Source organism: Microcebus murinus, chromosome 9 (assembly GCF_040939455.1).
Source record: "Microcebus murinus isolate Inina chromosome 9, M.murinus_Inina_mat1.0, whole genome shotgun sequence".
NCBI lineage: Eukaryota > Metazoa > Chordata > Mammalia > Primates > Cheirogaleidae > Microcebus > Microcebus murinus.
The window spans coordinates 85,411,036-85,436,456 of NC_134112.1; the positions used below are offsets into that span (position 1 = coordinate 85,411,036).

General features: G+C 36.6%; 1 protein-coding gene across 1 annotated transcript in view; it reads left to right on the forward strand.

The window, feature by feature from the left end:
* LRGUK (leucine rich repeats and guanylate kinase domain containing) overlaps positions 1-25,421 on the forward strand; it is a 99,452-nt gene that overhangs the window by 10,879 nt on the left and 63,152 nt on the right. Inside the window, exons 4-7 of the mRNA XM_012739754.2 lie at positions 1,449-1,549; positions 5,318-5,399; positions 14,244-14,368; positions 18,805-18,948. Of these exons, the coding sequence (XP_012595208.1) occupies positions 1,449-1,549; positions 5,318-5,399; positions 14,244-14,368; positions 18,805-18,948 (452 nt within the window). The remainder of the gene's footprint in view (positions 1-1,448; positions 1,550-5,317; positions 5,400-14,243; positions 14,369-18,804; positions 18,949-25,421) is intronic.

Sequence of the window (25,421 nt, forward strand, 5' to 3'; positions counted from 1 at the left end):
TATACACACCACTTCTTTGTCTCTAGCTAAGTACTAGCTGCTGCTTTTAGACAAGATCTCCATGGTACAAGAATTTACCTGCCCTGAGAAAGATCAGCTCCAAGCCGGAGTCTGAGGCCCAGTGGACAGTGTGGAGTTGAGACCCTCACTGACAGACATGTAGCTGAGCTCAGAAGGGACAAGTAGATACGGACTGTAAAGCAATTACAGGTTTCCTCTCGCAGGCAGCCTTCCTTGATTTGCTCATTAATTTCCACCTGTGTTAATGTCTCCATGTATTGCCTTTCCTGGAACTATTTAGATTTGGTAAAGGTGGGTATGGTTTAGTCCAGAGATATAAAATGGAAATTGGTGGGGATTTTCTGGCTTTAGTGGCCCTTGGGAAGGAAAGATAGCAGGAGGCCCCCTCACGCTGCCTGCCTCACCTGCCCCAGGGCAGGGCCCCGCTGCCCTGGCCGGCCGCCTTCTCCTGGAGCATGTGTCTGTACCACCTGCAGAAAGGTAGAAGCACTGTGCTTGGCTGCAGGTGTGGAGATTCCATTCTCCCACAAGGGCCATCCCCTCATTCTATGATCTAGAGTAAGAGAGAGGGAGACACTATTCCCACTGCCGTTTGCAGGTAGAGAAATGAATTGTTGGTAGAGACGGGGCTGCAGCCCTTACTCTGTGAGTCTTGCTGATCCCTTCCCTAATTCATTCTGCAACCTCAAAGTATGCCTGCTGTAAAGTGGCCGAGAAAGGCAAAACAATACTTCACAACTTTTACAATTTATATGTAATGTCATTAGGAGTATCCTTTATTAGCACAATAATCCTTTACTCAGTATCCAAAGTTCAGAATATTTGCTTGGGATAAAATGCAAAACTCAGATGTACTTTTGAACCAGTACAGAGTCAAAGTAAAATGATAGCAATGATTTAAATCACTTCAAATCATTAATGATATTTAGCATTAAGTCCAACTGAAACAAAATTTAATTTACAACAAAGAGAGTTTCCTAATCGTAGCATTTCCAGTCTTTCTGAAAAGACCTAATTCAGTTATTTAGAGGCTAATTATCAAGAGGATTATCTAAGGCTTTAGCTTCTCATCCTTTCCTCTAAGGCTGGCAAGTTTGGAAGCATTTGAGCATTAGCAGATCGTGGGAGAGTGAGCAGAGACATGGAAGAGGCCTCAGCCGTTGGTTACTTGGCTGTCTGGGAAATAGGGCAATGCAAGATGTGGGCAGGCCCTGGGGAATAAGCTTGAATTATTGGCTCATCAAGAGTTTTCCACACTTTTGTTTTTGTATATTTCACACAGTCCTGATTTTATTCATCTGCAATAATTAAGATGTGCTTGTAACTGATATAATTAAGAAATATACTGATGTAACATATGCTGTTTTTAATGCCTTTGTCTAGTTATTTTATTGGCTTACCTTAATCTGCATCTATTCCTCCCCCAGATTTGTCTTGTGTCGGCTATATGCCTTATCTTCTAGAACTTAATGCTTCTCAAAATAAACTGACTACATTCTTCAATTTCAAGCCGCCCAAAAATCTCAAGGTAGATTTTATTAATTAATACTATTTACAAATGTTAAGTGGTTTGCAAAGTGCATTCAATAAGCTAAATAGCACTAAAATAGAGGATTCAGAGAGAATAAGGTATGGGGCAAGTAGTGTAAGTGTCTGAAATGAAATAAAAAAGAAGGCTCTGTGTAACATTTATTTTGGAAAAGGGAGATGATCTGTCAGTGGATAGTCTTTTCAGGAAGCTTTGCTCAAACCTAGTGTTCAAACCAAAGAACTTCCTTCTATTCTCTTTCCTTCATTTAAACAGTAATTATTATTGCATTTTTTGTTACAGTAGAATAATTTTATCTGAAAAATTTTATATCTGAGAAATCTGTAAAAATTCTCCTAGAGGCTCCAACTTTGCTCTTTTATTTATCCAACCTTTACCTTTTAAGAAAATAATGCTTTCAGATCTTCATTCTTGTTTCTGTGCACTTGCTTTTGAATTGCTGAAGCAGAAATAAACTACCTGTGAACTGTGGCTGCTGGAACAGTTTGCTGAGCCCTAGAGCAGTCCATCTCCTGCTATGATGTTGCCCACATCACCTGTGGTTCTTGTGGAAGGAAATCCCTACCTAGAGGGTCTGGGGTGGGGCCTGAGACTGTGATTTCTAAATACTTTCCAGGTGATGTCATTGCCGCTGCACTATAATCACACTTAAGTAGAGAGGTCATAGAGAAGTAGGTGCCCAAATTTTCTGCATTGGACATAGAGAAGGTTTAAGTCCTACTGATGCCTGAATCCACTGCCTTAAGTGGATTCTGACTTAAGTAGTTCAAGGAAGGTCTTGGGCTTTGGATGCTTTAAAAGACCCCCAGGTGGCTCTAATTTGCTGACACATTTGGGAACCATTGCCACAGAACTTGTGATTAGAGTTCTTGTATTGGACTCAAATTTTTTAAAAATTTTATTCGTTCATCTGGTTTTTTTTTTAGAGACAGGGTTCTTACCATATTTCCCAGGATAGATTCGTACTCCTGGGCTCCTGTGAGCCTCTTTCCTCAGCCTTCTGAGTAGCTGGGACCATAGGCTCACACCACTGTGGCTGGCTCTGGACTCAAATATTGTATTTAATAAAAAAGTTATTTTAAGGAATGGACATCAACTATTGCCTTTTATTATCTTAATGTTATTTTATTTACAAACTAAATTAACTTTGATCCAGAATACTCTATGGAGGCTTGCACAAATATGAAAATCTGTCTGAAATTAAGAAGCTGACATTCCCTATACTGATAGTAAGACCTCTTAATTGAAAATTTTTTTTCTGTTGTTTCACACCACTCCTTATTTGTCATTAGTATGTTTTTTCCCTTTGAAGTTATAGTTATTGCCAGGGTGTCATTCTTTTGTACAAATAAGCCACATTAGGTGCCTATTTGTACTCAGTGTGGAGCTGCATGGTCTCAAGATTATCAGGAATTGTGTTTACAAAGTTGTTGTCATTCTTTGCTGTCCCATTGCCATTGGCTTTGCCTTATGTCGCAGGGAAATGGGTGATGGCAACAGCATGACCCCTCCTCTGGGAAGAACTTTTTTGGAGTTTCTTCCATTGACACCCCTATCCAAAAAAGACCCCACAAACAAACAAAAACAAATCATGTACCCAGAGCTCCTGGAGAATTAAGAATAAATATATTGGTAACTGCAGAGGAGTGTATACTATGGGGCAGACTGCCCCATGAGACATTGCCACCCAGTATGAACTCCGTTTGGCATTGAGAAGGAATGACTGAGACCTTCCAGTGTTTTCAATGCATTATCTTATTTAATCTTCCCAATAAATCTGTGAGGCCATTGATCCTGTCCAATTTTACAAATAAATACACTGAAGCACAGAAGAGTAACTTACTTAACTTTTGCTGGAAAGTAACAGAACTGGGATTGAACCCAACATCTGAGGCCCTCAAAGCCCATGTCTTTCCAGTAAGTCAGGCTTGTGTACTAGGTCCCATCCTCTTGAGAAACTCTACTTCCTTTTCGTTTAATATTTCTTTTTCTTTTTTTTTTTTTTTGAGACAGGATCTCACTCTGTCATCCTGGGTAGAATGTAGTGGTGTCATCATAGCTCACTGTAATCTCAAACTCCTGGGCTCAAGCAATCCTCCTGCCTCAGCCTCCCAGGTAGCTGGGACTATGGGTGCGTGCCACCACACCCAGCTAATTTTTTCTATTTTTTATAGGGACAGAGTCTCACTCTTGCTCAGGCTGGTCTCAAACTCCTGACCTCAAGTGATCCTGCTACTTCAGCTCATTTAGTATTTCTGAGCCTTGTACTACCAACCGGAGAGAGTATGCATTTCCTAGACAGCAGGGACTTGTACTTGCACATTTTGTGTATATGTCAGAATGCTTTTGCTCTCAGTAGGTAAAAAAATGTTAGTTTTGATTTGATGAGTACTTCCTTGAACTCTGTGTTCCAATGGGAGTCTGAGCAATATCATAATACCTTTAAGGTCTCTCAATAAACCTAATATCATAGGTAAATAGAGGGCATGGTATTGGCTATAGCTCTGACTGAGGTGTAGATAGCCATCATGCTATGGCACAAGAATGAAATATGTTGATGAGAAAGTATCAATTCTAAGTAACTCATATAATGATTTGTTTATTTCTAGTCCATTATTATTATATAGAAGAAAAAAGTGAATGTTAAACTCCATTTACTCATGCCAAACTAACTTATTTCACAATTTACATTGTATATAGCTGCCATTTATAATATATAAATTTGATGTTCTCATTTTTTTACTTAATACTATTTTATTTGCCTATTTCTATTTCTTCACATGGTTTATAAACTGGTATTTTACTATGTTTTCCTGTTGCTACATTATAATTAACCAGTTTTCTATTCTTGCCACTTGAGTTGTTTCTACATTATTTTTTAGTATTTAGTATATAAAGTTTTTAGTATTTAAAGTATTTCAGTATTTATTTCATTACTAAAATAATCTTAATAAATTTTGGGAGTGGAATCACTGTCTTAAAGGGCATGAGAAGATAAGAATAGTGGGCTTCTAATAATTGCTAAATACATAATTGCTTGACAGCTTTCTAGAAAATGATTATAATGTGCCCAGCAAGTTATCAATGCAGTGTTTCAAAAACTCATATTTTTTTCTTTTTGTAAAATAATTAAAAAAAATTATTTAATGTTTTTTAGTCTTGTATTTTTGACTAGGAACAAGAGATGTTGCTAAAAATGGTTTCCTCCAATAGTCAATTTTGAGAAAGTATGTAAAGTTGAAGAAGTATGGCCTGAGGGATGAATAAGAAAGACTTATTCTGGCACTTAGGGAATGACATGGGAAAATATATTGAGATAAGAATAGAAAAGGCACAGAAAAGGAAATCAGATATGCACATAAACTAAGTGAATCCGGTTTACTGGGCATTAGGGAAAATGAAATGGTGATGGGTAAGGGTGTAATTGAAGTAAATTCTGAGGGAAGATCAAGAGAGTTTAAAATAAATACTAAAAATGGAGGGAGAATCTATAGGAATTGAAACTGTTTAGATTATTAGGAGGTTCTTGTGGGCCATGAGGAAGGGGTTTCCCTCTTATTATCCCTCAAAGTTGGCAAAGATCCCAGTTACACAATGGGATTAAAGATGAATCTTTTAGCCTTAGTATACTTTCAGTAAGGAATTCTAAGTTGACTTCCATAAATACTTTTTTCTTGTACAATTAATTATTGTGCTGCATATGAATGAAAAATAAAGTATAACATATTATTCTTTTTTTCTTGCCAGAAGGTGGATTTTTCCTACAACCAAATTTCCGAAATGTGTGATCTGTCGGCATATCGTGGTCTCACTACGCTAATTTTGGACAGTATCCTTTGAATGAGTAAAGAGCAAAATGAAAGAAGTAAAATGAGAAAATGAAAATTAAAGGGTACATATTAAATAATATATACCAGATCACATAGAGTAGTACCAGATAAATAATTTACTAAAGATGTGTGCTCATTTAAATGATTAAGAATTGATTTTCACAAAATGAGGAGAGAGATTTTGTTTGCCGAGGAATAAAATTGTGAGTCAAAGCTTGCCAAGACCATCTTACCCCTGAAAAGCCAAGATAGTCATTTTTCTGTTAAATGTAGACTTATTCTTAATTCTAGAACCAGAGAAGAAGTTCTGTTTTCATTAGCTACTTTCTTCAAATTTACTTTACCTGGTGCCCTATTTTATATAATAAACTTAGCATTTGAAAATTCAGATATGGTCATAAGGAAAATGAGTAAATATTTTACAAAATAGGTCATACTAAGTTCCCTTTAAATAGCGAGACTTTCTAATGTATTTGAAATATGCTTTCATTTAAAAAACAGCTTTTGATTTGCAGTCAACTTTAGGAACGTATGTATCTCGTGAGCCAGGCTCCATGTAAACAAAGTGTACCTACTTTAAAGGCAGTGAGCTCCAATTTCTAGAGACTAAGGGGCTAACTGGGGACCTGTGAGTTTAATGAGCTCGAGTCTTTTTTGTACCCCAGAGACTGATGTTCTCTGGGTCACAAGAGAGTAGTGCCTTCTCTTTCTCAGTGCGTATCTTTCTATCCACCTGAGGATTTTTCAGGGCAGAATGGAGAATGATTTGATCACCCCTGGGTGCCTCATTCCAGGGATGTGGCAGCAGCTAGTATTGCACTATGTTTGTAATAAGGCTGAGATGAGGAGAGAATGGAAGGTGCATTTTTTTGAAAGCATATTTTGTAAAAGAACCCTTTTTCCATAGATGATGGAAAGCTTAGAGCATAGCACCACTCCCTTAAGAACTTATGTGTGAAAATGGGCAATTAGTAGACATTAGGTGGTGCTTAAATGAGCAAGTTCTCCTGATTGTAGCCTAATAGAGAAATCAGAAAATGATCACAATGAAATGTTTTGATTACAAACTAGAGGTATTTATTTTAGCAGCATCTCTCTGTAGAACCTTCACTTCTTGCTTGACAGTCATATGTATCGAATTTGCAAAGAGACAGTCTGACAGCCCAGAAGCTGTCTGGCTCACAAATCCACTCATCTTAGGCTGTGTAGAAGGGTGCTGCTCCAGGAAGACCACCAACAACAGTGTCGCCTGAAACTTCTTAGTAATGCAGATTCTTGGGCTCTACTCCAGCCCCAAGAAATCAGATTCCTCATTTTGACAAGACCCACCCCTCTAGACAATTTGAGCACACATTAAAGCTTGAGAAACACTGATTGGTCTAGAAGTCAGCAGCCCCCTAAACTCCTGCTAGCCAGGAGAGATTCAGCAACCAGTTCCCTGAATGAGGAACATGATAGTCTAGAGTCTGATATGGAGAGTTCTGTCTCCCAGAGAAACATTCTCCCACATACAGCATGGAATTGCCAAAGAAAACAACTCCACTGTATTTTGGACTCGAAATATAGTTTAAAACATTTCCATCATGAGTCTTCGCTTCTTTGTAAATTTAGCTTTCCATGTAAAAAACTAAAGTATTATGACTTTATAAATGTCACATATCATGAAGAAAGGAATTAGGTTTTTTTTTTCTTTTAACTTGACATTAGATTTAGCAATTGAGTCTTATCACTGAAGTATAAAAAGCTATAATTATTATATCAGAACCAACTGAAATTCAGAAGATGGGTATATAATTAGAGTGTAAAATGACACCATTCCTCACCTGTGTTTTTAAAAAATATAAGACAAGTAGCCAAAACAAACTACCCTTTATAGACTATTAATGAAATAAACTTCTTGCATATCTTGCAGTTTTAAAAAGATAGTAGGCTAATTTCTAAACAGTACTAAATATGCTTCCTTCTCTTTTATTCTGTTCAACCATATATTATGTGTGATGCCGGTGGTGGAGTTTTACAAATTTTTCTGGACAGCTAACAGTAAAAATGTATCTGACAAGATTATAAATTAATCTATTTAGGGGAAAAAAGCACTAGATGAGATTGGTTTTTGAAAAGACTAAAAAACTTTAAATGAGAATAAAAGGAATTTTAAAACAACTTTTATGCTAGTACATTTGAAAGCTCAGATAAAATGGACAAATTCCAAGAAAAATTTTATGCATCAAAACACTGATTTGGAAATAGAAATCCTGAGTAGTCCTGTAACTATAAAAATAATTCATTATAAATTAAAATAAACTAAATTTAAAAATTAAAAATCTTCCTAAAAAGAAAAAAACTCAGGCCCAAACTTTCAAGAACAGACCTTCCAATAAAGAATAATTTTTTTTCAAACATTAAAAACATAAGGCATATTCACAATTCATTCTTCTGAGGTTACTTGAATATCCAAACCAGACAAGGAATAGTAAGAGAAAGGAAAATGGCAGGCTTATTTCACTCATGATATAGTAAAAATCCTAAACAAAATGTTAGCAACTGAATTTGACAGGGTATTAAAAAATATATATATACTCTGACCAAATTGGGTTTTCCTCAATGTAAGGATAGTTTAATATTAGAAAATCTATAAATATCAACTATATTAACAGATTAAAGGAAATAAACTTTATGATCAATGATCAATAGATAGGGAAACTCAACAGATATAGAAAATTTAATAAAATCCAGTACTCATTCATAATAAAACCCCTCAGTAAATTAGTAATGGGGAATTTTCACAACTTGATAAGGAATATCTATAAAAATATTTGAAACAAACTTTATCCTAAGTGGGGACATGTTCTAAGCATTCTCCTTTAACACTGGGAAGAAGTTAAGGATAATCACCATTGCCGCTTCTATCCATTGTCTTAGAGGTCATAGCGAGAACCATAAAATAGGAGAAAGAAATTAGAGGTCTAAAGATTGGAAAGGAGAAAATAAAAGTTATTCTTTGCAGATGACATGTTTCCCTACAGAGAATACAAAAAAGACCTTGGAGTAACTACTAGAAATAATAGAGTTTTAAGAGTTCAACAAGGTGGCTGGATATGACTTCAATAAACAGAAATCGTAGCATTTCTTTATACCAGACACAAGCAATTAGAAAACATAACTTTATTTTTTTATTTTTTAAATTAAAATTTTTTAGAATTTCAAAATACTAAAGGGGTACAAATGTTTTTGTTACATGTATAGCTTTATTATGTTTTAGTCAGGGATATAAGTGTGCCTATCACCTGAATATTGTTCATTGTACCTGTTAGGTAGATTTTTACCCCTCCTCTCCTCCTCCTGCCTCCCTCCTTGATTTCTAATGATTTAGAAAACACAATTTTAAAAAGAGACACCATTAATAAGAACAATAAAATGAATCTTATTATAGGCAAATAAGACCTGTGGGGGGAACATAGTAACACTTTATGGAAGAGTATTGAAGACCTAAATGAAGAGGAATATATTCTATATCCTTTGATAAGATGGTCACAATAAAATGAAAAAAAAATTTATGGAAAATCAGATAAAGCTGGTAAGCATGTGAAGAGATATCAACCTCATTTGTATTCACAAAACTGCAACTCAAGACCACATGAGATACTATTATATCCATTCAATTATATCCATTCAATTGACAAAATTTAAGAAATCTAAAAATACCAAGTGTTGGAAAACACATAGATCCAGAGGATCTCTTTTTACCCTGTTTGTGGGTATGAAATTAGTTTAACCACCTTAGAAAACAATTTTATATTTTACAGTTGAACATCCAAGTTTACTATGACCTAGTACTTTCATTCCTACATATGGGAAGCTTAGCATACATGTACATGGAGGCTTGTATAAGTACATTCATAGCAGTATTGCTTGTAATAACAAAAAATTAAAACAGCCCAAATGCTCATTGCTAAAAGAAAGCATAACTTACAGTGTACTCGCAAAATAGCATATCATATAGTAGTGAAAATGAATGAAATATATCTATATACAGTGATGAGGATGAACTTTAATAAAAATAAATATAATTCAGGTATAAAACTAAAGGAGGAAGGAAACAAAAAAGAGAAAATTGAGCATAGCGATAGTCTCTGAGAGGGAGACACAAGGATTCAGCAGGAGAGGTGTGCAGGGCTAAATTTAAGTTTTTGCTAATGTTCTACTTCTTGGGCTTGGCTAAGGGGTAGTTTCAAGAATGTTCATTATATTTTTAGGAGTAAATAAAAGTAGGCCACACATGGGCCAATGACGAATCAAGAATTAAGCTAACCCAGTTCTATGTAAAAATTTAAAAACCTGAAATTTTAAATTTCTTTGAACATGATTATCTAAAATAAAAAATCAATCAAGTTAATACTAATAATATGATTGTAATAGATTATGTTAATACCTCAGAATGAATTGGTAACTATAAGACATCAATTTTTAATTTCATCTTATTCTATTTTGTCCTTCCATGTGTGCATAACTGATGATTGATTGGTAATTATCCTAAATTGCAAGATGATAAGCTTTGCCACAGTTAAGTAAATGTATTTATTCTTAAGGAAGAATGCAGTTGATTCTTTATAAACATTGACTGGTTGTTTATTAAAATTTATTTTATTATGACAGAATAAAAATTTTCTAGAATTTTAAATCCAGATGATTTTAGAGATCATCTAGTGCTAGCCATTATTTTACATATTTTATAAAAGAGGAAACTGAGACTCACAGAGGGTCAGCAGCTTGCTAGTAATTATTTTGGTAAATAGTTAAACTGAGTCTAGTCTTCTGAATCCTATTGTTTTTTTCCCATGCTGCAATTCATTGAGTAATTATTACTTTTATCATATAGCCATTTAAACTGTATGCATGTTTCAGTTCTTAGAGAGATTCACTCTTACAGTGAAGAACATTTTTCACTGGTATGGTGATATAGATCTTTCAGGATTGGTTTTGATTAAAGCCATCATTGCAACTCACTCCACTAAGAAAATTGTGATGGATTTCCTACTTATTTCTCAGTAACTGTTTTCTATACACCTGAACCATATTTTATGATTGTAGACAAATGAATAAGATCGAATACTGAACTAGTGAATAATTCATGTCAAGCATTGTGAACTACTGACAGCATCGCCAAAATATAAAAATATATTGTTGGGCTTTTCCCTTGTTGTAAAGTTACGCTCAAGTGCCTATGCTCAAGAGTTCCTTCATTCAGTTTCCACAAGGATCTCAAATTCTACTGTAAAAGATTTATTCACAGAATTGTAAAAGTTTAGAACTGGAATGCAGTATGATGACTTTGAGTTCTTTGAGTCTATTAAAATATACCTAAGAGTATTAACCCAGTAAGCTAATTCATCGTAGTAGTTTAGTGATCTATCAGATTACATTTCTTCTTATTGGGAAGTCCCAAGACCTATGAAAGAATATGAAAGAATAATGTTAGGAGTAAAGGCAAGTAATGTTTCATGAAGGTTCTTAAGAAAACGGAAGGTTGGGGAGATAAAGGTATTCTTGGAGGCCAGCTGTGAACTCACTTCCGCATGGCCTGGTCCTGCACGTTGACCGCCAGCATTGCTGCCAGGCACACATGTGACTGTGGGAGCAATGGGGGGGGGGGCGGGAAGCTGCTGTGTCACTGTAAAAATACTCTTTACTCAAGAGCTGGATTAATTTATAGTGCCTGAAATTCCCTGAAATTTAAAGGAAAGTGCCAAGTTGGGAAATAGGAGGCAATTTTTCTGAAATGAGCGTATTTCTCAACAGAGATGTTCAGTCAATTCCTGACCTTTTGCTGCTGTGCAGGGAGTGGAGGTCGCACCTGCAGACACCACGGCTGTAACTGCAGTGAGGTGCCGCTACCCCTCCTGCTTTTCGCCCTTGCAGTGCTAATTTCAGAAAACATGCCTAGCTATAGTAGTCAAAGCTAGATGTACCGAAAGAACTGTGGTTAGCTTCTGATGTCTTGGATAATTGCTGTAGACACAATGCACAAGTTTTCCTTTTCAGTTCCTGATGTATTTCTTGATAGTTTCAGGATCCCTCTTTATTAGTTTTCTGATCCTCACCTACTTGCTGTGGGAAAGCTTCCTGTCCCAGCTACCCACGAGCATCTGTCCCCTCTGCCACCATTTCGAATATCTTCATCTTGGTTGGAGTAGAGCGTCCAGGACACTAGTGCTCCTGAAATAGGACTTAAACGCTATTATTCTCTTGGCTAAACTGAGACAGATGGCCATGTGAGGTTTTCCTTGCCTAGTCTTTGTTGCCAAAGGTTGCCTGCTCCAAGGGTATTTTATTTCATAGATGGCTGTGTGAGATAGTTTAATCTCCTATTTCCTATATTCACATTCGTTTTTTTGTTACAGTCTCTATTGACAAAGATCTGATCTTTGTTCTAGTTCCAGAATAATTATTTAAACAGCCCCCCCAAAAATGGAGGCAAAAAAGATAGTATTTGTGAGCATAAATGTGTATTTGTAGGGCTATTCTGACAGGGAGCTTTATGGCAATAGATTTAAAAATTCATATTGACAACAAACAGAACTGTGCTTCAGTCCAAGGACTGAATCTGAAACCAATGAGGAAAACCTAGGAATTTATGGTACATTTAGCAAGATATTTTTGTCTAATATTCTTATTTATTTCTTTCTCTGGCCTAGATCTTTGAAGATTCAATCCCAGCCTTGAATCTTCCATTTCCATACTATTGGCCAAGAGGTAGGGGGCATGATTCCTTAGCCTCATGTGATTGTAATTTAGTAATGGTATCAATGCCTTATAATCATGTGGTGGTTTATGGTTTGTGTAGCTTGTTCACACCCATTTTCTAATTTTTTCCCAATGGCCTAACTTTGGGCCCTAACACCAACCTGGTGTCATCTCTGCTTTATAAATGAAAGATCTAGCAAATGGTAGAGTTAGGATAATTACAAATAATTATGAAGCAAAATATATGTTTATGTGATGTTTATGACTCATTCGTTCGTCTTAAAAAATTTCTTTGAGTCTCTGATTGGTGGCAGAAGAGAGCTAGAGGTTCAAGGTTGATCAGAAAAGGCTTTGAGGAAGAAGAAATGGTTTGTTTAGCGTGGAGACCAAGAAGTGGATTGCTGTGGCATATTTACAACTATGATAGACATTGTCAAATGCCTCCAAAGTGGCTGTATCATAATGAAAGCTCTCACCCAGTAGCATAAAAGTCAATGTTCTTTAAAACCTTGTAATTTAAAATGTTTGCTAAACTGATGAATATAGAATAGCATCTTATCTTAATTTGCATTCTTCTGACTACAGGTGAAAAGGAACCTCTTTTCATATGTTTAGTAGCACTTGGATTTGCTCTTCTGGAAATTGCCTGGACATAGTCCATTTTCTATTGGGTTGTCTTTTTCCTATTGATTTATTGTCACTTTTAATGTATTCTAGGCAGTAAACCTTTGTGTATATGTATATTGTGAATATGTTCTCCCAGTCTGTCACTTTTACTTATTCATGCAATTAAAAAGTAATAAAAATAATAAGAAAATGAGAGCTGTCAAAAAGAAATATTTAACATATTGGTTTAATGTTAATTAAAAAACAGAGAAGAAAGAAAGTGAAATTTGGAGTTAGGTCTTGAAGAATGGTTATAGTTTAGAAAGGAGTAGGAGAGCAGTATGATAAGAAAGTTCCCGATACATTCTAGATCTATTGAGAGGACTGACCTGGCAGAAATAGAGAATTCTCTTTGGATTATAATGGGAATGACATTGGATAAATAGGTTTTGCCTATAGTGAGCAGCCTTAAATGCCAGAATGAGGAATTTGGAATTTATACTATGAGAATTTTTTAATTGAAACATGATATCCTATCAATATTTTCAAAAAATTAACCTGACTATAGTGTATCAGGTGACTTGAGGGCAGGAAACAGTAGATAATTATAAGTACATTAATGAATAAAAGTGAATAAAAAGGAAGGGAATAATTAAGGAGATGTTTTAAAGCAAAAGTTCCAGGTCTGCGGGTTATGAGTGACTGAGGAATAGCAATGTCCTAGGTTACTTGAGAGGGAAAACTGAGCTTTGATGGGGAAATGACATTAAATCCTAGAAATTGGTCAAAGTGAGGACACAGGGAGATGAGTAGAATTGGTGACTTTGAGACTGTGATTTTAGGTGAGGACATGGATGGAACACAGAAGATTGGTTAAAATTTTAGCAGTAAATGAAAACTTAATTAACAGATGAGGAAATTAAGGCAGAGTTTAAGCCTCATTTATTTTAAAGGGCGAAGAAAAGCCAATATAGGTAGAAAGAAAGGGCTGTCCCTCTCTATAACTGGGTATGGATCATTTGCTACTGTTGACATCTCCCAGGCTGTCACCCTAGTTAGGAGGATGATAAAGCTTGGTATGTGCAGGCTCTGCATGGCGACCCTGTATTCAGAAGTCCCGCCTGCGGGAAAGCACATGAGTTTCTCATGGAGACCATTAACTAATCAAGAGAAAATAATACACTGCCAAGGAGGCAGCTATGAGCCATTGTGGTTTTTCTTTCCATACAGATTAAATGAATCGCATACGAATGCAAATGCAACCAAGTATACTCAAAAGCTGCACCTTTAACAAATTTTTTTTCATATGAAATATAACATAACACATTCTATAAGAAAAAATATATTTCAGGATTAATGTTTATCTTCTGTTGGATCTATAACACGTCTGTATTTAAGCTGTGGTCTGATTTGTCTAGTGATGACTTAACACTGATTCTTTTTTCCCTCAAAATGCTTTTAATGACATTTTCCTTGAACGTAGTCATGGTACATAGACAATAAAATAGGAGAAATCAGTGGCCTAGAGATGTGCAACAGTCTAACTCACCTCAGTTTGGCCAACAACGATATCAAAACAATTGATGGCTTAAACTCATTACCAATCAAAATACTTTGTCTGGTGAGTCTAACAAAATGTTATTCTTGGAAATTGTAATGTTTTAGTAAATATGTAAATTATGACTTTTTAGGATTTTTAAATTATATAAAGAGCTAATTCCTTCATGAAATGTTATTGTCTTCAGCTTTGTTTGCCTCTTTCTATATCCGTGTCTGTGTGTGTGTGTGTGTGTGTGTGTGAGAGAGAGAGAAACAGAGATCAATATTTCATTATAAGTAAAATGATTTTCTAATTTGGTATCCAACTGTAATTTTTTAAAGATTGCCTATTTATACTGGAAAGGAAGATATACTTTTAGCAAATATTTAAAAATATATTTTATAATATCTTACTGGTGAAAATATTTAAGCATAGTATTTATTGCTGGTAACACTTTATTGCTTTCAAATGAACCATACCATGTTTTCTGGGCACAGAATTTTGGCATTTCTTTTATATTAATACACACTAGTCTCCCGTTTTAGAAAAAATCAGAAATAGTGCTGAGATTAAAGGAACAATTCCAATCAGAGAGTTTAAACTTATTTTTTCCCATGGAAAACACTCTCACACCATGTGATACACTGTGACTATGACTCAATGAAAATAAAGATTATTTACAAAAAATCAGCAGGTCACAATAGTCCCAAAGATAGATATGATATTTTAAAAATAACAATATAGCTCACTAATTTGGGGGTTGGTAATATTGTTTGTGGAGTATCCAGTATTGTTTCTTCTCCCTTTCCTCCTCCCTCCTACTTCTTACCCTCGCATGACTTTGCTGTTCCTCTTTGCGTCTGTCACAGAGTGGACAGGGAGGATTTCAAGCCATTGGCTTGTAGCTTATTAATATGGTGCATGAACCATCCCACTGGAGAGTGTCGAACTAGTGTTTGAAACAATTTCTTGGGTTAGCTGCAGATTTTTTGACATTTATAATATTCTATTCCTGTTTTATTTAACCATAGATCACTGAAGGTTGGCTGTGTGTTAATTTTTCTTACCCTGAGCTTAGAGCTCAAAGTGCTTTTTATAACCCTTCTATCTCCATGGTGAGTTAGATGAGGGTACTGGCAACTCAGTCCCAAGGATGGAACTGAGGCACGGAAAGGCTTAATAATTTTCCTGAGCTATCATGCTTTTCTGCTCACTAAGGCATGTTAGCAAAGCATAAATGAAAATGAATTTGATAAATTGGCTTGAAATTTTTAAAATTAGAAAAGAAAGTAACATTTTTAAAATCATGATGATCTGAATGATTATTGGCAGCATGTACTATTTATTTTGTAGTTTGTTAGAACCTTATCCTGTTCTTTATATATCTTCTCTGTATTGATGTTCCCATTAATTTTAAGTGAAGCATGGTAAGTGCAAAGAGATGTGGGGGTGTGCTTAAGGGAATGAGAATGAGCTTGTTATTAAGAATAATAATACATAGCACTTTCATCCTAAGAGTTTGTTTCAATAACTAAATAAGTAATCCATGTTGACAGTTCTGTCTCAAGTAGCCTTTAGAAAAAGCATAAAATACGTATTTTTCCTACAAACACATTTGGCGGATTATTCCCAATCCCTTCCTCCCCCCCATTACTCATGATGAACTAGAAAATCCACAATATGATGCCATTCATTCTCCTTAAAATATTGAGAATAAGAAGATTTTCTTTTCCAAATTTTAATTAAATCTATAAAATAAAATAATACACATTTGTTTGAACAGTTTTTAATGCTTTTATTTTTAATTCATGGAATCAGAAAGCCAGTTGCTTTAGTTGCTCTTGAAAATAATTCATTTTACAATTTAGAGAAAGCAGAATAATCACTGTACAAACCAATTGTTAATTCTTGACCATCAACTTTTATGATAGATTTAAGGGAGAACTGTGGTTCACTAAGGGGCTGTTCTGTTGCCCAGCATCTTAGAAAGTAATGACAATGCATTCCACACTTCAAAATTCATTTTGTCATTATAAGATCTGCTTGTTTTTTTCCTCCCAAATTGGAAGATTAAGAATTTTTCTAATTTCATTTATTTAAGAAAATAGCTTCTCTCTTAAAATCCTTTTCCCTGCTAATCATGACAAAATAATCAGGAAGAACTGTTCATGAAGAAGCTGGCTATACACTTTTAGGAGTGGTGCATCAGTTTTTCAGCATTGGATAAAGGGTTTAACTAGATGATTTTCAATTCAAAAATTCTGGGATTCTGAAATTTTCTCAGTTTTGTTTTCTTTTATGACTATAGGCTATCTAATTAAACTTTTCTATGCCTCACTCAATTTATATCATCTAACACTTTGAAAACTGTCAGAGACACTGTAAAGAAGAATTATAGTTATCTACCACTTTAAAGTTCTTTGGGGAGAAGTGTATAAAAATTTGATATTTTGAATAGGATATTGAGATCTTATTGCAATATATTAAATTAATAAGGGTATCATGTTAAGTCTAGTGTAGTTTTTCTTTCCCTTTTCTATTATACTTTCTATGACTTTTTTGAATGCTGAACAGAAGGAAATTTGACTTTACTTTGGCAAACAGATTATAAATATTTTCCTATGTATTTTTGAATCTTTCAAGTGTGTATACAAATAAAAAGAATAGTATGATAAACTCTCATATGCTGTCACGCAGCTTTGTAGATAATCAATATTCTATTATATTAAAATGTTTTAAAGAGCCATAGAATTATACTAATGAACACAAATCTTGCTCATTATTGAAGTGAGATTTCATTTTAAAAAGTAGGATAAAGCCAGGCGTGGTGGCTCACACCTGTAATCCTAGCACTCTGGGAGGCCAAGATGGTTGGATCATTTGAGCTCAGGAGTTCAAAACCAGCCTGAGCAACAGCAAGACCCCATCTCTACTAAAAATAGAAAGACATTAATTGGCCAACTAAAAATATATTGAAAAAATTAGCCGGGCATGGTGGTGTATGCCTGTAGTCCCAGCTACTCAGGAGGCCGAGGCAGGAAGATTGCTTGAGCCCAGGAGTTTGAGGTTGCTGTGAGCTAGGCTGACACCACAGCACTCTAGCCCGGGGAACAGAGTGAGACTCTGTCACACACAAAAAAAGTAGGATGAAAATGAGCTCTTGCTATTAAATGTACCAGGGAAAATATTGTAGATGGAAGAGAATACTATAAATTTTCAGTTCTTAAATACTTATTAAAAGTTTTAAAAGTTTAAGGATGGGTACTACATGATGTTAGTTGAAACCTCAAAATTACCCTTCATGATTCTTAACTCAAACTGAAAATTTAATTTTACTATGGCATTTTCTTATACCTCAAGGCTAAGGAACCCAAGGAATGATAAATATGTTGGAAAATGTACAGAAAACTACAAATTATTATCATCATTCTTATTTGTTGTTATAGGTACATGGGAAGTTGGGGAAGAAGGCAAATTTGAGTCTTAAATTTTTGTTCTATTCTCATTGTCCAAGAAGATGCGTATGTGTGAATTACTTAAAAACTTATTTTGGTTATCTACTGTCATATAACAAGTCACCGGAATTGTTGTGACTTGGAGAAATAACCATTTCATTAGCTAACAATTGTGTAATCTGAGCTGAGTTCAGCTGGGTGGTTCTTCCACTAGGCTCGCTGCCTTCAGCTGGCATACTGGTTGGGGGCTTGACTCAGTTGGGAGGCTGGGATGGCTGGGTTTTTCTCTCTCTTTAGTCTCAGGGCTTCTCTCCATGTGACTTCTTTTCCATGCAGCCTGTCCACAAGTTTGCTCCAACAGAACAGCTGCACTTCTTACATGGTAGCTCAGGCTCCCAAAACACAAAAGCAGAAGCTGCCAGGCCTTCCTAAGTCTTAGGCTTGGAACTGGCATACTTCTGCCATATTCTTTTGGTGAAGGCAAGCATAGGTCCAGCCTAGATTTAAGAGGGGGGAACTGCACAAGAGCATGAATAACTGGAGGAATGGCTAATTGCAAGTCACCAGGGTAACAGACTACTATGGTCCTTGTGATATGAAGTGATTATATTTAGAATGTTTCTAAAAGCAAAATGTATGTGGGGGATATAATATTCAAGTGGTTTATTGTGATGGTGATGAAAGAATTGCAAATTTTTTTTTAAATCTATATTTCCAAAAGATAATCATGGAGTTATGCTGCCCTTAGGCTTTAGGTGTAAAGTATTAAAAGATTATACTACTACCTTTTGTCTTTCTTACTGATTTGAATACTCAACTTGCTTTAAGTTTAACCAAAATACTGTATTCTGAATCTTTCAGCTGCAAAACTGGGATTTTTTTTTCTGGGGATGTGTGCATGTGTTTGGGGAAGTGAATGATAAAAATGGGTTGTAGGGGAGGGACAAGAATGCCTTATTGATTTTTTGAGAAATTTTGGGAAGTATCCAAAATGAAAACTTGCCATTACAACTTTTCCTATGAGAGGTCTTTAAGACATTAACTATATTTTGTCTATTTTAGAGCAATAACAACATTGAGAAGATCACGGGTTTGGAGAATCTGAAAGCCCTGCAGAAACTGGATGTGTCCCACAATCAGATAAGCAGCCTCCAAGGCTTAGAAAATCATGACCTCCTGGAAGTGATCAACCTAGAGGATAATAAGGTAGTGTTGTACAGTGCCTCTGTCTCAGTTTCAGTGTCTACATAAGAGGACATATTAGAGACTAAGCACAAACACTCCATTATTGATTGCTCAAGTTGTCACATTAAATGCTGTCTTAGAGTTGTTATTCTAGCAAACTTCCTAGAACAATAGTTGCAAAAGAACTGTTTTTTAAAAAAAATACTTACAATTTTTCATTTTTGACAATTGGCTGATTCCTAATTACACTGTTTTAAAGGTTTAAACTGCAACCACGTGTGCATGATTTTCTGAAGTGGATGCATTCAGGCAAAATTTTGTGTAGACAGATGGCGTTAGGAGAGTCTGAAATGTCAGAGTAAGGAGATTGGAGGTCCAAGAGTAGCCACAGGCTACAATGTTACTACCATTTAGAGAGAATACTGGGGCCCTGGTGGTGGAGGTTTGGGGAGATATTGGTCAAAGGGTACCAAATTTCAGGTAGATAGGAGGAATAATTTCAAGAGATCTATTATACAGCATGGTGATTATAGTTAATAAAAATATATTGTATTTCAGAAAAATACTAAGAGAGTAGATTTTAAACATTCTCATCACAAAAAAGATAACTTTGTACGTATGTTAATTAGCTAGATTTAGCCATCCCACAATATGTATATATTTTAAAACATCATATTGTACACAATAAATACATATGGTTTTATCTGTCAACTTAAAAAGAATAAAAAATTTAAAAAATGTAAATACCTAGCTTAATAATAGCTTAATAATAATACCTAGCTTAATAATAATAATAATAATAAATAGCTTATTAATAGCTATATAATAGCTTAATAATAATAATAAATAGCTTAAACTATTTAAAATAAAATAAAGAGAAGAGCACAGGAAGTAAATTCTTTTATCCTATTAGTAATAACAGTGTATCTTCCCAATCTGCATGATGGATTGGAGGTTAGACTTATTCAAATTCTCATGTCTGGCTTAATGTACACTTTACTTCAAAAATTAAATAATTAAATAAATTGGCTTTCACTCTTAATTACATCTTATTTTTAGTAAAGCATCTGGACTCCTAATCATGGTATATTAAGTTGGTTGGTACCTATAGCTGATTTCGTATGCAATAGGTCTACAAAGTGATTTTATTTATATTGAGTACTTTTTGGGGGAAAGATTTCATAAGGAAGTTGAATGTTTCATTCTTCTTGAAAACGAAAAGTTGGGCTGACCCTGAAAGAGGCAGTCGGTGCTGGTTGCAGCAAAATGTGGCATGGTGGAGACCTTGTCCTGTTCTGCTGTGATGGTACTTACCAGTTTTGTCTCATGGCTCTTTCTCCACCAAACTCCCATCATCTGTTAGGCTACTAAAAATCAAGAGAAGTCAGTCATTAGGTCTATAGGAATAAGAAAAATTTTAATCACAGACAAATTTGTTGTTTTCATTCTCACTTGACTTGTATATTAAATTGTTTTGACAACTTCTCAAGTTAATTAATTCTAGCAGATGACCTTTGATGTCTGTGCTGTGTGTCTCAGGAAGGCAGCACAATCTCTGTTTCATGTGGTTTTATGTCCTTTTCCTGCACTTGCCATTAAAGACTAACTTTTAGAAAATTGCCTCCTCACAATGATTCTTACATATATACAGGGGGTTTTGGAAAGGTGGAACACACTCATTAAATCCCAACTCAATGCATCTCAGGATTTAGGAAAAGGAATAATGGTAATGATAATTGTAACAATTACAGGCATAAAATAATCTAGAGATATTTACTGAGTACGTATGCACCAGCTACTGTTCTTAAGCACTTTACTTATTTAATCTTCCTTATAACCCTATTATTAATGCCATTTTACAAATGAAGAAACTGGGGCACAGAGTGGTTAAGTAACTTGCCTAAAGTTATCGATTTAGCAAGTAGCAGAGCCAGGATTCAAATACAGAATATTTTGCCTCCAGAGTCAATGTTCTTAACCTTTGCATGATAATATAGTAAATGACATACTAATGGGCCTTCCTTCTGAAAAGGGTGTGATGTGATCCAAAACAGTGCCTTCTCATCCAAACCTACCGTGAACCACAGATATAAAGTTCTCAATAAAAACACAATAAAAAGGCACAAAGAAACAGGCAATATTAATTTTAATAATATATTTTACTTAATCCAATATATCCAAAATATTATCAGTTCAACATGTAATCTACATATAAAATTATTGATGAGATCTTTTACCTTCTATTGTTTCATGCTAAGTTTTTTGACATCTGGTGTGTGTTTTACACATCTCAGTTCATCTGGCCATATTTCCAGTGCTCAGTAGCCACATGTGGCTGGTGACTACCATATTGCATAGCACAGGTCTAAAAACACCTCCCAAATGGTGTATGGTTCTCTTCCATTTCAAGAGACTTTTTAAATTGCATTTGGAAAAGTTTAAAGAAAAAAGGGGTATCATTAAGCGAAGAAAGTGGTTTATAATTTTCAAATGGTAAAGACGCTATATTAAAAAAAAAGTGGCCACGTGTCCCAAAGGGGGATCCTTTAGCAACGATTATGTCTGTAACAATAACATAATTCCCTGGTGCCCCGCTGAGCAGGTTGGGGAGCAACTGGCAGTACTTTGAAATATTCTCTGAGCCATCCGAAGAGTTCCGCAGAGATTTTTGCAGGACTACTGAGAATATTATGTATCAGGGATGGAAAATTTATCATTTAACAGAAACATAACTTGTGCTTCTCATATGATTCATTTGATATTAGAAATATTGTTTTATTTGTAGCACTTTCATCCATATTAGGCACTTGGTTTTAGCTGTTGAAACATTGTAACACCTACATGTGTTTATCTGAACATCTCTCTTAAGGTCATTTGCAAATATTTATCATCAGCTGGTGATTTGGGGACCTTAGTTCCTCTCCACAAAGTAGTCCTTGTTAGATTTTAGTTCATTTCCATCATTTAAAGAGTATCCCAAGCTGTTAACTCCATTATAACCTTTGTCCTTTCTTCTATGGTAGTAGCAAGATACTGGTCTGGGAGTGACTTAGAGAATGCAGTTCTTCTTCTCTGGGGCTCTGCATCATTATTTCACAGTGTTTGTCCCCAACTACTTTTCTGAGTTTGTTTTTTTTTTAATAGATTAACAAGGTAATACTCATAAAGCAATAAAAGCAACTTAAATTCTAAGTAACAATAGCACTCCTCCCAGAGCTCCTAATCTGTTCATATTTTGCAGTGTTCTGGCCTTTCCTTCTAAATCATTCTCCCTGAATGTTGAAAGAGATAATGGCAGCTGGAGACCAATATCCTATTCTTTATATATATTTTTTAATTTTTTTTGAGACAGAGTCTTACTCTGTTGCCCGGGCTAGAGTTCTGTGGTGTCAGCCTAGCTCACAGCATCCTCAAACTCCTGGGCTCAAGCAATCCTACTGCCTCAGCCTCCTGAGTAGCTGGGACTACAAGCATGCACCACCATGCCCGGCTAATTTTTTCTATATATTTTTAGTAGGCCAATTAATTTCTTTCTATTTTTTAGTAGAGACAGGGTCTCACTCTTGCTCAGGCTGGTTTCGAACTCCTGACCTTCAGCTAGCTGCCCACTTCGGCCTCCCAGAGTGCTAGGATTACAGGCATGAGCCACCGTGCCCGGCCCTCTTTATATTTTTGAGGTTTTACATAGGTGGGAAGTTCTGAGCAGAGGACTTCTTGCTTTTTCTTGTGCAGAGATAGATGCCATTTAATGTCTTAGGCAAGCAATCCATGGGCATTATCCCTATTGTCATTGGACCCTGGCTCACACTTCTGTTTATATATGTGAGCAAAAGGAATTTGGGGGGAATTGAACACAATCTGCCTTCTAAGTGAAGTTAATTTATCTCCAGATTCATTGGGGAACCGAGGGATTCCAGAGGCTGACAACATTGATGCAGAGGCAGCCGGGGCTGGGGATAGGAGATGCTGGCATGATCGGGTATCCTGCTAAAATCAGTCTCCCTCCACCTTTCCAAGGTGCCCCTGCCATGGCATGCAGACAGAAAGGCGGCCCCTTTGGAGGCCTTTGGGCTCTTTACAACCAGAGAGGATTGCCAAGACAGGGTAGCCCAATCTGCTCAACAACTGCTCTCTTGGGATAGCCTTGGCTCTCTGCAGAGAGTGCTGAGGAGTGTACACTTTGAGCCCAGGTCCGATGCTGCCTTATCACTTTTCCAAATACTTTTTGAACTTTCAGACTAAGGCCAATGTAGTCCCTAACTTAATGCCTACCTCATGGCAATGGACTTGGCCTGCTTCTTGGTGCCCTGGCCCCATGGCGATGAAGGCAGCCTGCACAGCTGGGTGTGCCTGCCTTGCTTTAGCACTGGCTAGCTGATCAGAGTGCAGGCTGTTGACCCTGAGTCCGTGTATGCTGTAGCCGTCCGACTTGGTTAAGCCAGCAGTGCAGACAGAGGGACTATTACGGCCAGTTCACGTGACTGGAGACAGAGACCAGCACTCCCAGGGGTAGCAGGAGGGGTTGGAATGCCGGGGGGGGGGGCATTTTCTTCTGATCCTCATACAGACCAATCTTATTTCCACCCTAGGAGCTATGTAACATCTGGTGTCTCTGCTAGAAGCTTTTCCCCAAATTTTCAAAACAATTCTCTTCTTCATTTCATTTAAGTTTCTGTTTAACCCTCACAAAACCCTCCAGCACCCCTCCCAGTTTCCTTTTTCCCTTTACACTCCTTCACTCATCATTAGTACTTACTACTGCCTGAGATGATGTCATGTCACATATTCTATGAGTTCATTGTTTTTCCCACTAGAATGTTGATTTCAAAAGCTCAGGGACTTTCTCTTGTTCACTTTGTGCAGTGCATGGCACTTCAGAACTTTGTGCAGCTCATAGCTGGCACTGAAGAATATCTGTTGGCAGAGTGCATGGCCCTTGGGAGCCCTCAGGGGTGCCCAGATTTGCCTCTTTCCATCAAGTGCTTGGCTGGTGTTTAAGGTGCCCGTGATAAGATCTGGAGTGGTTGTGTATAAGAAGTGAGGCTCGAGTGTTTTCCTACTGGATGGAGAGAGGAGACAGAGTGGAGATCTGAGGAATTGTTTGGGCTGAGATGACAAGGGCCTTAAACTAGACAGTGGTAGTGAGGAAGGAGAAGGAAGGCCCGGGTCCACATGTGTTTCTGAGGTAGAATTAATAGGATAGACTGGAGGTGGTGGACAAAGAAGATGATATTGCTGAAGATGACTCCCAGGTTTCCAGGTCAGGTGACTGGGTGACAGTGGAGCCATGTAGCCTCCTTACTCAGTGATCTAGAACCTCTGGGTTCTTGAATATTCATCTTGCCCTGAACTTTAGAGACAGATATCCTATTCCAATGTCACTATGTGGGCATGCTATGCCAGCTTATAATGGAAGGCAAGCCAGTGGAGCTACTTTTGGGAAAGCTTATCCTTATTAAGTATAGTGAGTTGAACTGTTGTCCTCCAGAAGATGTATTCCCAAGTCCTACCCCTGGGAATCTGTGAATGTGCCCTTGTTTGGAAAAGAGGTCTTTTATATGAAAACAATAAGATGCAACCATTAAAATTTTTTTCACTGCCACATATATATGTGAATCTGTGCAGAAAAAAAAATATATATATATTTAAAAATATATATATTTTTAAAGAAAAAGCCCTCCCCCAACTTAGGTCTGGATAGTGATGCTTAGAGAGCATGGTCTGGAAGGAAATAGCAAAAAGAAAGTTGTTGATGGCTTCTGTAGGGTGGGCTGTGGCCAATAGGGGCAAAGGAGGCTACAGAAAGAGGATGGACTGGAATCCAGGGATCAGCTGTGCTGGCACGACATTCTTGGCAGCAGGTGGCTGAATTTCCTGTAAGAATATAGCCTTTTGTCTCGGCCCTCGGGACCTTTTGTTACTCGCGGGGGCGAGGGGGACCGTGCCTGAAAGAGATGGGCGAGAGAAAGAAATGAGACCAAGCAAATGGTTGTCAAGGTCTGCTTTACTTAGATTCTTAGTAGGTTTTATAAGCATACAGAAACAAGGAAGTAGAAACAAAAAATAGAGTGGGGTGACGATGAGGCTTGGGTCTGGGTTAATTAGCCCAAATCAGCGTCTTATCGGTATCCTGTTTTTGACTGGTTACTCATCTCTAACCTGGCAGGTGGTTGGGAACAATTGCAGTCAGCACTCCCTGGAGCATTCCGTGGACAGCATGTCATGGAATGCATTCTTCTCAGAGCTATAGCTGGAATTTTCCAGGGCGAAGTCCGTGCGTAGGACGAGTCATAAGAGAGTTGAGGGTCTTTGAGGGTCCTTGCCTCTAACAGCCTTTCTGGCTGTATTTCACTGTCAGTCATGAGGGATGCTGTTGCTCCTACACCTACTGTAAAAGTTTGTTACACACATGGCCTAGGGTTTGTGGCCTTTGTGGAGAGAAGATGTGAGGGTGGGGTCTGTTGTGGGGTGAGGATGTGCAGGAGAGGGAAGGC